This window comes from Belonocnema kinseyi, chromosome 1, assembly GCF_010883055.1.
Source record: "Belonocnema kinseyi isolate 2016_QV_RU_SX_M_011 chromosome 1, B_treatae_v1, whole genome shotgun sequence".
NCBI classification, from domain to species: domain Eukaryota; kingdom Metazoa; phylum Arthropoda; class Insecta; order Hymenoptera; family Cynipidae; genus Belonocnema; species Belonocnema kinseyi.
In genome coordinates, this window is record NC_046657.1 from 34,016,598 (window position 1) to 34,028,425 (window position 11,828).

Below are 11,828 nucleotides of genomic sequence, written 5' to 3' on the forward strand. Positions count from 1 at the left end.
AAACCTAATGGAGTCCAGGATCAAGGATCTTTCTACGCAATTACTTTTGGCCATATTTTCAACATAGTGCGAAATGTATTCAAACCAAACAATTCGCCTATAGGAGCGCAATCGCTGCGCCATCTGGCGTATACTCATAACGGGAACAAAGTATGTTCAGAAACTCTCCATTGTGAGTGACCACGGCTTGGTGCACTCCGATCTGGACCGAAGCATGTCGGAGTTTGAAGGCAGGCTGGGTCGACTCCCATGGGCGCGTGTGATCACATATACTTTTGTAGTTATACACCTCCTTGTAGATGGCTCTACTGTAGGGGCATAAGTAGGGGTAATATTTTCTTAAAATATCTTGGCGCCGCCATTTTACTGTTCGTTGAGGTTATGTTTTCGTCAACAAACTTCAAATTTTGCTAAGTTCAAAAAAGTTGTGTCCCGCCGTATGAAGTAAAATCAGGACATTGAAAAATAAACAAAGTTAAAGTAAATTGAAATGTTTGTGCTGTGTCAGGATGTGACTGATTTCACTTCTCTATTATAATGTGAATAAATAAAATGTTGAAAAAAGGTTACATTTCATGTGTTATGTAATTCTTCATTTATTGTAGAATTATTGCAAAATTGTACAAATTTATGTCGAAAAATGGTACAGGAGACACTATTTACACATTTTTCGTCTTAAACTTGTATAATTTTGAATTAATTCGTTTATTTTCTTTAAATTTAATTCATGCAACACATTCAAATAATATACACATTTACGTACACGAACTCATGGAAACGCTTTAGTTTGCCACCTCCTTGTAGATTGCACTAGTGTCGCTATTAGTAGTCAAACACACCCATGGGAGTCGACCCAGCCTGTGAGAAGGAAGAAGTAAAAGGGAGCGATCGGAGTTTTTTTGGAGTACACCAGTGCAGGTCAAACGAATGTGCTATTATTTACACTTTTCACGCAGGCTTTGATAGCAGCATGGATAGCAGTAAGCAGCGTACCTACTTTTTCTAGTTTCGGGTTTTCTCACCAGGCGGCGAAATGGTCGACCACCATTCCTTATTTTCGTCGATTAAACTCATTGATTTTGATAACCTTAATCGATAAAGAAGAAACTTTTTTACATGATCTAACAAAGAGCACAAAAATTGTATTCGTGAGGAGGCATCCCTGTTAAATGTCACGTACGCCGCGCCTACGCGATAAGCTAGATACGTTATGGCAAACGTGAGCGGTGCTCCTATTAGTCAAGCTCAACGTCGAAGGCTTGCTCTTGACTATCCCGCTCTAATTATACCCTTGCACGTAATCGGGCAAAATGTAAGGTTATAAATATATGTGGTTCGGGGCAGCACAGCAGATCTGTTTCGTTCGTGAATCCCTTAAAGTGCGACACTCGTGATTCAGTTTCAAATATTTTCTAGTTAGAATTTAGAAAATATCTCAAAATCGTTTCAGATTCGCGTAGCTTTGTTGTGAATTCAAATCGAATAAATCTAGTTTAAATTTCTATTTTAATAAACCTTACGAAACCTAATACGATTTAGATTAATAATAAATTAATTTAATTTACTTATTTGTTGTGCCTTAAATGGATTATTGTGTTGTTAGTGAACAAATTTAATGTTCCAAGTGAATGAAATAAAACATTGATTCTTTAATCTTATTTCTTCGCCTTTTTCTCGATTTGAATTATAATCATATGCGCGGCAATTGATTTTAAAATTAACGCAAGTCAGTAGCGAACCACAGAAGAGGAATCAGCCAATCACCGTTGGGTTATAATTTACCTCGCAGCTAATCGAGTGTGCGATCTCTTCTGGTCCAAATTCTGCCAAAATTCAAAATGTAATGTTTAAAAAATAGCCTATTTTATCTAAATTATTGATAAAAACTTATAGATAATTCGTGATAATTTTGAATTTCACAAACACAACATTATTTACTAAAAAAACGATTTAAAGTACATGTTTTCAAGAGTTTTGTATTTTTGTTTATAGCTAAGAATAAAATCAATATTTAAATATTAAAAAACCAACTGTTTTATAGAATAATCGTCTTCTTTTTCTTAACTCAGCGGCTTTTAATTTAAAATATTTTTTTCGTTTAAAATACAATAACAGAAAATTTAACTTGTCCGTTTTTTGTTAAAAATTCGCCTCTTTTAGAGTTTAAAAATGAACGATTTGGACAAAAATTCATATTTTATTTGTTGAAAAATTGTCTTAAAAATTTTACTACTTTGTTAAAAATTATTTTTTTATCTGAAAAGTAAACTATTTCATTTTTGGATGGCAATGTTTTCTTCTTTAGTTTAAAATTGACTTCTTTTGTTGCAAATCTTGTATATTGACGGAAATGCAATTTTTTGTAAAATGATTTGATGAAACAAATCAATCCTTTCTTCGCCCGTTGATATTTATTGATTTCAAATCGTAGATTTAAAATTCTTTATGTCTTACGGTCCAATCGTAAATCGAAAAAATAAATATGAGTCAAAAAAACATGTTCTTCGAAACTCAGATATTTATTTAATAGAAAAAACTCCTTTCAAAACTTCCTGACGTTCCTCGTACAATTTTAAAAAATGTAGGGTAATCGATTGAAGTCTCGAAAAATTTTTTTGAGACTTCAAAAAAATGACTAAATTTTAATTAATTTTCTTAAAACTATTGACTCAAATGTTCCTTTTTTTATTTGACTGAAAATTGATCTGTTTGACTATTTAAACTACCATCAACTCAGGTTTAAGAACCTTTGAAAAAGGTACGTATGTGTACTGAAACGTCAGGAAGTTTTGAAAGGAGTTTTTTCTATTAAATAAATATCTGAGTTTCGAAGAACATGTTTTTTTGACTCATATTTATTTTTTCGATTTACGATTGGACCGTAAGACATAAAGAATTTGAAATATACGATTTGAAATCAATGCAATTTTTTGTCTGAAATATATTTTTTCTTTCATTTTTGTTAAATAAATAATATTTATAACAAAAAAATGTAATGTTTGAATTCGAGAATTGTATTATTCGAAGAATTTCTAGTTCGGATAATTTATCGTTTGACAATTTTCTGTCAGGAATGTTATTATTCAGGAATTTTCCATTTCTGGATTCTTATATTTCGACAATTTTATAATTTCGGGAAATATGGCTTTTTAGGATTTTTTCAGTCGTCCTTTAAAATCGTCAACAGTTTTTGTATTTTTAGCATCTAAAATATATTTTCTTTTATTTGATATACTTTTTGGAACATTTTAAAATAAATTCGTCTGAGTTTCTTTAAATTTAAAATTATTTTTAAATTGTGTTTTTTTTTATTTGAAAATTGACTTTTTTTTAGAAAATTATGTTTCTTATTTGCAAATTCACTTATTTTCGTTAAATATTAATTTTTTTAGTAAAAAATTGTACCTCTATTTTCTTGGTTTAAAATTACTTTTTTGACCTGAAAAGTGAATGTATATCACTTTTGATTGAAAAAGTTTTCTTTTTTCGTTGAAAATTCACTTCTTTTGTTGCAAATTCTATATATCGTTAGAAATTCAATTTTTTATCCACAAGTTTTACTATGTCATTTTCGGTTGAAAATTAATTTTTTTAGTTGAAAATTTAACAATTTTATTTAAAAATTCACTTTCTTTTAGTCTAAAATTTACCTTTTTTAGTTAGGACTTTAAATATTTAGTTTGAAATTTATGTCTTTTTTGAAAATGCATAAATACATAATTACATAATTACGATACATAATTACATACATAAAAACATAAACTCCAAACTAAATATTCAGATTTAAAATTCAAAAAGGTCAATTTTGTGCTAAAAGAAACAGAATTTTCACCAAAATTGTTGAATTTTCAATAAAAAATGAGTTAGTTAAGTTTTCTGTTAAAAAACATATTTTTCGACCAAAAAAGGCGAATTTTTCAATAGAATATATGAATTTTTAGCCGAAGAGATGAATTTTTAACTAAAGTAAATGAATCTTCCACCAAAAAAATTACTTTGCATAAAAGTAATATCACTTTTAGTGACAGAATATGAATTTTCAACGAAAAATCGAATAATTGATATTCCTACCTAAAAATATTTTAATATTAAATCAAATACAATTAAATTTAAACGAAAAATGCGAATTTTAAATAAATTATTTTTGCAAGTTTAAAAATTAATCACCGAACAAAATTTCAATAAATCAGTATAATTTTTATTCAAATAAATATATTTTACAAATAGAACAATTTTCATCCAAAAATTAATTAGTTTAGTGAATTTTTAATGAATTTTAAAACAAATAAAATAAATTGCAAACAATAAGATTAATTTTCCATCGAAAAATCGAATTTTCAACTGAAAAATCAATCTTCGAACAAAAAAATATATATTTTGAACCAAGTATTAAAAAAATTTTTAAGTATTTCAATTTTTGACCCAAGAGATTAGATTTTAACCAAAATAAATAAATATGCAATAATGAAGAATAAGTTTCTTGAAGAAATATCAATTTTTAAACACAGAGTTGAATTTTCAACTAAAAGAATCAATGTTTGAGAAAAGAAAAACGAATTTAAAAAAATTAGTTAAATTTCAAACCGAAAAATGATTTTCCATAAAAAATCATTCATTGTTGAGCATCAACATTAATTTTCAGCTAAAAGAGACGAATTTTCAAAAAAATACATTAATTTTCATCTGAATGGTTGATTTTTAAACTAAAAAAAGCGAATTTAAAAAAAAATGGACGATTGAAATTTTCAGTTAATCAATTTTCAATTTTTTAAACTGATTTTCACCAAAATAGTACTTTCACCAAAAAATAAATTTACAACCAAGAAGATTAACTTTCTTCCAAAAAAGATGAATTTTGAATCCAAATGAAATATTTCAATTTTCAAATAAAATATATCTATTTTCAATATAAAAGGGATAATTCAATTTTTAGTTTAAAAAGGTAATTTTTAACAACAAGAATTCAAGAAAAGATTTTAATTTTTAATCCAGAGGATAGATTTCTTTGATAAAATATATACATTTTTAAACAAAACCGATGAACATTCTTTAAAAAGAAAAAAAGAGCAATTTTCAACTAAAAGATATACATTTTCAACCCAAAATAAAATAATTAAAGTTTCAATGTTTTAAAAAATTCAACATAAAAACAAATATTTAAGAAAATAGTAAAATTTTTTATCAAAGAGATGAGTTTTTTGTTTATTGAAAATACATTAATTTTTAACCAAGAAAGATAAATTTCGAATCAAGAAGATTAAATTTCTTTCAAAAAATGCGAATTTTGAAACCAAAATGGAATAATTGAATCATCAGTTTAAAAAAATTAACAAAAGAAACGAATATTTGAAAAAATATATGTTTTAACCAGAGATGAATCTACAACATTTTTTTTTATCAATTGATATGAATTTTCAACCAAATAATTAAATTTTTATCTGAAAATGTAAATTTTCAGTATATAATGGAATAATTCAATTTTCCGTTGAAAAAAAGTAATTTAAAAAAGTCAACAGATTTTAATTTTTAATCTAAAAGATAAATTTTTTGATCAAATACATGAATTTTCAACCAAATCGGATAAATGTTCTAACAGAAATAAAACGAATATTCAAAAAAAAAATTAAAAGTTTTAATTAGAGATAATTTTTTTTAAAAAAATACATGAATTTTCAATCAAAAAAGATTAATTTTGAAAAAAAATTTTTTTTAAGAAGATTAATTTTCTTCCTGAAAAGATGAATTTAACAAAAATAAAAGCAATATATAAAGAAATATTTTAATTTTTAAAGAAAAATAATGTATTTTCAAACAACACAAATGAATTTTCAAACAAATATTTTCTTTCAAAAAGTCGTATTTTCCACTGAAAAATCAATTCAAAAACATTTTTAACAAAGTAATGACATTTTTAAGTATTTGAATTTGTAATTAAAGAAATTAATTTTTAACCAAAATAAATGAATTTGCAAACAAAAAGAAGACTTTCTAAAAAAGTGATCAATTTTTAAACACGTAGTTAAATTTTTAACTAATAAGAGCAATTTACCAGAAGAGCAAATATAATTTTTTAATAATTAGTTATATTTTCTGAATTTCTGATTGATTTTAAAAATAAAAAATGCGAATTTCCACCATTTTTTAATGAAAAAAAAATTATTTTCACCAAAATAGTTTATTTCAAACCAAACATAAGAATGTAGTTGATAATTCGACCAACAAATATTTTTAATCAAAAGCCGTTTAATTGACCCAAAAAAGACGAATTTTCAACAAAGCATATCATTTTTCAAATAAAAAAGATCAGTTTTTAACAAAAAATCAAACAAATAAAAGGGAAATTTTCAACAAAATAGTGCTTAAATAAAATCAGGTTTGAAAATTCATGAAGTTGGTTAAAAATTGAAATATTTAATTTTTGGTTGAAGATTGATGTATTTTTTAACATATCAAAAGAGCGCGCGAATGGCAGCCAATGAAGCCCCTTGTGCATCGCATGCGCAGTAATGCAAAGAGTCCGCGTTGGGAGCACTGGACAGTGGACAGTGGTCAGTGACCAGTGTACGCACACGCAACGAGTTACGTCGTGGGCCGGTTCTGGGCCGTGGGTCGTCCGATCCCACGACGCCTCATTGGACACTATTTGACACTCTTGACATTCACCCATCACATAATTAAAACAAAATTAGTCTAAATTATACCTTTTATTTACGTCTCCTTCAAGAAAAGCCAAAGCAACCTGCCACAAGTGTCCAACCCTTCGAGCCATCAAGTCGTTTTGAGGTTAGAATCGATCGGCGCGTGAGTCCTGATTTAGGGGGTATACATTTTTTTTACATAAGAATCAAAATTTTGTTCCTAGCAACAATTGCAAATCACATTGGTTCTTCTTTGGTTATATAACGTGATTTCTATATCTAAAAGGTTAAGTGTTGGTCGACTTAAAAATTAAAGTGAGTGCTTCATGGAAAATAAAAAAATGTCAGAATCTGTCAACATTTCTGGACCTCTAATCGGTTCCATCGACGAGGGAACAAGTAGTACTCGATTTTTGGTATGTTTATTGTTATGTATTTACGTATCATTTGTTTTCATCTTGACTATCTTCCATTGCTGAACGTTTTTTTTCTTCTATTTACGACTTAATTTCTTTTTCTTTTCGTAAATTATTTTCATTCATTTTAAATATTATCACAATTTGTATTTATTCAAAATAGTGCCAAATTTGTAGCACATTGTTGCGTCATAAAGTAAATTTGTATGCAACAATTGATAATCTTGCAAAGTAATGTTATGACGTATTCTTTTTTTCCTAAAAGTTAACGAAATTTATTTTTATCTTATCAGAAGTACAATGAAGTAAAAATAGATTTGGCCCGTAACCTTTTTTAGTTTTAACTTTTTGAATAGGCTATATTTTTTTACTCAAGAAATACTGGGCAGGGAATTTCCAAAAACAGGGGAAATCAGGAAATTATTTTAAATAAAAGTTCTGTGGTTACCAAATAATTGAATTTGTAACCAAAAATGAAAAAGTAAAACAATTTTCAACTAAAAATGGAATAGTTGAATTTTTATTTTTTTTTAAATATGTACCAAAAAGATGAATCTAACAAAGAAAAATTGTTTTAATGAATGAATCTTTAACAAAAAACATAAGTTTTGAACCAAAATTAATATTTGTACTGAAAAAATTAATTTTTAATCTTAAAGATAAATTTCTTGGACAAAATACATGAATTTAAAAAAAAAAGATTATTGAAGGAAATATTTTTATTTTTAATCAAAAACATTAGTTTTTTTTTAGAAAAAAGACGCATTTTTAACTTAAAATGCTGAATTATGAATGCAAAATATTTAATTGAAATTTCCGTTAAAATTATTTTTAAACCGAAAACATGGATGCTTAACAAAGAAAATTAAAATAAATATATTTTTAACTAGAAATGAATTTCCAATCCAAAAAAGGACAATTAAATTTTCATTAAAAAATAAAAAAATATATTTTAACCAATAGAAACAAAAAAGACGAATAGCAGACAAAATATTTTCATTTTTAATCGGATAAATTTTATAGAAAATACATGAATTTTCTACCAAATAGTTGACTTTACAACAACATTTCAAACGTAAAAATCAAGTTACAGTAAAAATAGTTAATTTTTCAATTTAAAAAAATTAATAATTGTAAAATAAAATTAATTTTTTAAGAATTTTCAACAAAAAATAGAATAGTTAAATTTTTATTTGCAAACGCATATTCAACAAAATATTTTTTAATTTTTTTATCAAAGAGATTAACTTTTTTTTGTACAATACTTGATTTTTATACAAAGAAGATTAATTTTCTTCGAAAAAGAGGAATTTTCAACCAAAAATAGAACAATTAAATTTTCAGTTGAAAAAATATATTTTTTTTTTTAACATAAAAGTTTAGTTTTCTACCAAAGAGATGAATTTAAAACACCAAAATGGAATAATTAAATTTTCAGTAAAAAAAGAGATTTTTTGACAAATAAAAACAAATACTGGAACATATAATTCTATTTTTAAACAAAGAAAAGATTTTTTCAATTACATGAATTTTCAACCACATTTATTAATTTTCGAATCAAAAAAGATTACTTTTTTTACAAAATACTGTCAAAATTTAACATTAGACGTTTTTAAAAGATCAATTTTAAATTAAAATAATTAATTTGCCAACGAAAAAGACAAATTTTCAACAAATAAATATTTTTCATTGAAGAAAGAAAAAGATCTGAACTTTGAAACTAAAAGACGAATTTTCATCAATAAACCTAATTTTCAATCGAACAGTTGCATTTCTAACTATAAAAAATTGGAATTTCAAAACAAGAAGATTAGATTTCTACGAAAAAATACGAATTATCAATTTAAAAATATAAATTTTTAAGAAAGAATGAAAAGGTGACTATTTCCGTTTACATAAATAATTAAAAAATATATGTAACAGATCTTCAACAAAGTATTTAAATTTTCAACAACAAAAAAAGGAGAGATGAAGATTTTACCAAATTAATCAATTTTTCATCCAAATTATTGAATTTTTTTATCAAAACATTAACTTTTAACCAAACATGGAAATTAAAATTTTTAATCCAAAAAATTATTTTGATCAAAATAGTTCAATTTTCAACCAAAGAGATGAATTTCCAACTAAAAATGGAATAGTTCAATTTTCAGTACAAAAAAAAGGAATTTTTAACCAATAAAAACGATTTCTCCAACAAATATTTCAATTTGTAATCAAAGAAATCATTTTTTTCCTACTACAAAAATAGTCAACCAGGAAGATTAATTTGTTCTGAAAGAAATTCAAACAAAATAGTTCGATCTTAAAATCAAAGAAATAAATTTTTGATAAAAAAAAAGCTCATTTTAAGCCAAGAAAGGCGAATTTTCAACTTAAAAGGATCAATTTTGTACCTAAAATGGAGTGGAGTAATTCAAATTTAAGAAAAAAAGATTATTCTTCAAAATATTGAAATTTTCATGCAAATAGATGAATTTTCAACTAAAAAAAAATTCTCTAGATCTGGAATAATTAGATTTTCAATTAAAAAAATTAATTTTCAAGAAAATAGTTCGACTTTCCACCAAGGAAATTAATTTTCAGCTAAAAAGGTGAATCTTTACCAAAAAATATAGATTTTAAGCAAAACAACGAATAGTCAAAAAAATATTTTCTTTTTTACTCGGATAAATTTTATAGAAAATACTTGAATTTTAAACGAAATAGTTGACTTTTCAAAAACACAAAATAAAATTATTACATTTTCAATTGAAAAAGTATTTTAACAAACAAAAAATGAATACTTAACAAAGTTTTTAAGTTTTTAATTAAATAGATGAACTTTTAAAAAAAATACTTGACATTTCTGACCAAAAAGATAAAAAAATTCAGAATAAAATTAACCAGGAAAAACGAATATTTAACCAAATATTTTTAACTTAAGAAATTAATATACAATGAAAACGGGGGAATTTGAAAAAGTAAAATACATGCATTATCAACCAGAAAAGACTCATTTTTAATAAAAAATATGATAATTTTTCAACTAAAAAAACTCAGTTTTGAACCAAAAATATAATACATTGCTTTTTAGTTAAAAAATTCATTTTCAACTGAAAAAAATATATTATTTTATAATTTACGTCTCAATTTTTTCTTTTACTAAATTATTATTACTTTTAAGTTTTTGTCATTTTTGTTTAATTAGTTATTTTTTTATTTATGAATGTTCTATAATATCTTATTAAGAAATTTTTTATATTTAATAACTCATACTAATTTAATCTCAGATTAAAATGATAAAAAATAGTGCAGAATGAGTAACACGCTAGTACGTCATTTCATCTACGTCTTGTGACGTTTTGTTTTTCCCTGACAGCTAAAGTATTTTATTTTTGTCTTAACAGTTGTCCGATGAAGTAAAATTAGATTTGACCGGTAACTAGTTTTAGTTTATCTCTTTGAGTAGGCAATATTTATATTACGCAAGAAAGATTGCCACTGAAAAATATTGAGTTTTCAACCCATAAAGGAATAATTAAATTTTCAGTTTAAAAAAAAAGCAATTATTTTTCAACTTATTATTAAAATTTTCATTAAAAATTTAATTTTAAATTAAAATGAGAAATCTTTGTCCAAGAAAAAAGGCTTTTTAGTCAAATTGTTTCATTAAAAAAAAAACAGACTAATTTTTAACCAAGTATTTTCAACGAAAAATGAGCAAGTAAAATTTTCAGTTCAACAAAAAATTAATTTTTAGGAAAAAACGGATATTCAATATTATATTTTAATTTTTAACCCAAGCGATGAATCTACAAAAACATCATTTTTCTCCTGAATTTTCAACCAAAAAAGATTAATTTTCAACTGAAAAAAAATGGAAAAAAATTTAATATTCTGTTTAAAAAATGGTGCAACCAAAGAAACGAATATATAAACAAATATTTAATAATTAGATTTTCAGTTTAAAAAAATTAACACAAAAAATTACTTGAATTTTTAACTAAAAAATATCTATTTGCGATCCAAAATTGAATAATTAAACTTTCAGTTAAAAAAATGTAACTAGTAAAAAAAAATTCAATTTTTAATCAAAGAGATACATTTTTTAATTACATGCATTTTCAACCATCAAGATTGACCCTTAAACGGCCAAAACGCCACTACCGGGACACTGCTTTTCAACGGCCAATAACTAAGACTATTCGACACTAGAAAAAATTGAGACACATATATTTTTATTGCTTAAGATCTCCTCTTTCCGAAGGTGCCAATGAAATTCCTCAAAAATTTTATTTATTATCCTAAAATGCAGTTTAAACAAAAAAAAAACATGATTTTTCGTGCCTTTTTTTTGTGAACCATTTTCCAAAGCTTTCCGAGTCTGTAATTAACCTGGAATCTCACTAACGAGTGGAATAAATGTCTAAACTTTGATAATCAATGGTTCAAAGATCGATTTTTCGTTTTAGTTTTTTCAAAATGGCGTCTTAATGGCAAAATTTTTGTGAAAACATTCATGAATTTTTTTACAATAAACGATGCGCTTTTCGGAAAAATCATCAAGAATAAAAAGTTCTTGTAATCAACCAAGGAATACGCCTGAATTTTTTGAAGCATTTTGAGCAAAATTTTGAATTTTGCAAAAATTGTTCATATGCAAAATCCAAAAATTTGCTCAAAATGCTTCAAAAAATTCAGGCGTATTCCTTCGTTGATTACAAGAACTTTTTATTCTTGATGATTTTTCCGAAAAGCGCATCGTTTATTGTAAAAAAATTCATGAATGTTT

General features: G+C 25.1%; 1 protein-coding gene across 2 annotated transcripts in view; it reads left to right on the forward strand.

Annotated features, from left to right (window-relative positions):
- The first annotated feature begins 6,566 nt into the window (after positions 1-6,566).
- LOC117180968 (glycerol kinase) overlaps positions 6,567-11,828 on the forward strand; it is a 72,562-nt gene continuing 67,300 nt past the window's right edge. The window contains exons 1-2 of one of the 2 annotated variants that reach the window (XM_033373585.1): positions 6,567-6,820; positions 6,925-7,054. In XM_033373585.1, coding sequence (XP_033229476.1) covers positions 6,965-7,054 — 90 coding nt within the window. In that variant the 5' untranslated portion in view covers positions 6,567-6,820; positions 6,925-6,964. The remainder of the gene's footprint in view (positions 6,821-6,924; positions 7,055-11,828) is intronic. The other variant, XM_033373645.1, reaches the window with a different exon arrangement.